The 838-nt window shown below is 63.5% G+C and overlaps 1 protein-coding gene across 1 annotated transcript in view; it reads right to left on the minus strand.

Annotated features, from left to right (window-relative positions):
• NFKBIA (NFKB inhibitor alpha) overlaps window positions 1-303 on the minus strand; it is a 3,777-nt gene extending 3,474 nt beyond the window's left edge. The window contains exon 1 of the mRNA XM_026051851.1: window positions 209-303. Coding sequence (XP_025907636.1) covers window positions 209-303 — 95 coding nt within the window. The remainder of the gene's footprint in view (window positions 1-208) is intronic.
• Window positions 304-838: the final 535 nt, after the last annotated feature.

Below are 838 nucleotides of genomic sequence, written 5' to 3' on the forward strand. Positions count from 1 at the left end.
CCCTGCCCGCCCTCCCGCCGCGCGCAGCCGGCGCCCCGGGGCCGCCCGGGGAAGTACTCGCCGCGCCGGTGACGAAGGCGGCCGCGCCGGCCCCTTCCCCCCCTTCCCGGCGGTGCTTCCCGGCGCCCGCTGCCCCTGCCCGGGGCGCCCCGCGGGGCTTTCCCTGCGCCGGGGGGACCCTCGCCGGGACAGGGTCACCGCGCGGCACAAAATGGCGCGGTAGCCGCCGCGCTGCCCGCAMCCGTTCCTGGTGATCCCGCTGTCATCCGCTCGGCCGCGGCACCGCTGGCTAACGGAAGCCATGTGCGCTCCCGCCTGGATRAAGCCGCCGCCGGCGCGGCTGCCAGCGGTTTTTCCCTGCAGCCAGTTTTTCCCTGGTGGATTCTTGCTGCTGCCTCTCAGATGTGTGTGTGTCTGTGGGGATTCCCATTAAGAGTTTTTCTTCCCTTGCAACTTTTGCTGGCCTYGCTGACTAATAGTGTCTGAGATCCCTTCTGTGGCCGCATTCCCATGGGATGGTTATCCCTTTGAAAGAAAGTGGAGAGAAAAGCCAGAGCGGGGGGCCGGGGCAGAAGGGCCGGCTTTGTGCGAGCAGATGATGCTCCCAGCCCTCCGTGCCGCTCCGGGACTTTCTTTCCCTGTTCACGGCTAGGCCTGGGACACTCCGCTGGCAGTTTGGGGGCAGCTTTAGAAAAGCTGCACAACCCCTCCCTTTATAGGTTAAGGGTTGTGGAAGGGTCATGAGCTTCTGGAAGCGTTTTCCCCTTTTCAATGTAAATCAGCAAGGGGAAATTTAATTAGCAAATGACTCTCCTGCCTGCTGGTTCCATGAAAAAAA

This window comes from Nothoprocta perdicaria, unplaced genomic scaffold, assembly GCF_003342845.1.
Source record: "Nothoprocta perdicaria isolate Ctin4 unplaced genomic scaffold, notPer1 scaffold_8, whole genome shotgun sequence".
Taxonomy (NCBI): Eukaryota; Metazoa; Chordata; class Aves; order Tinamiformes; family Tinamidae; genus Nothoprocta; species Nothoprocta perdicaria.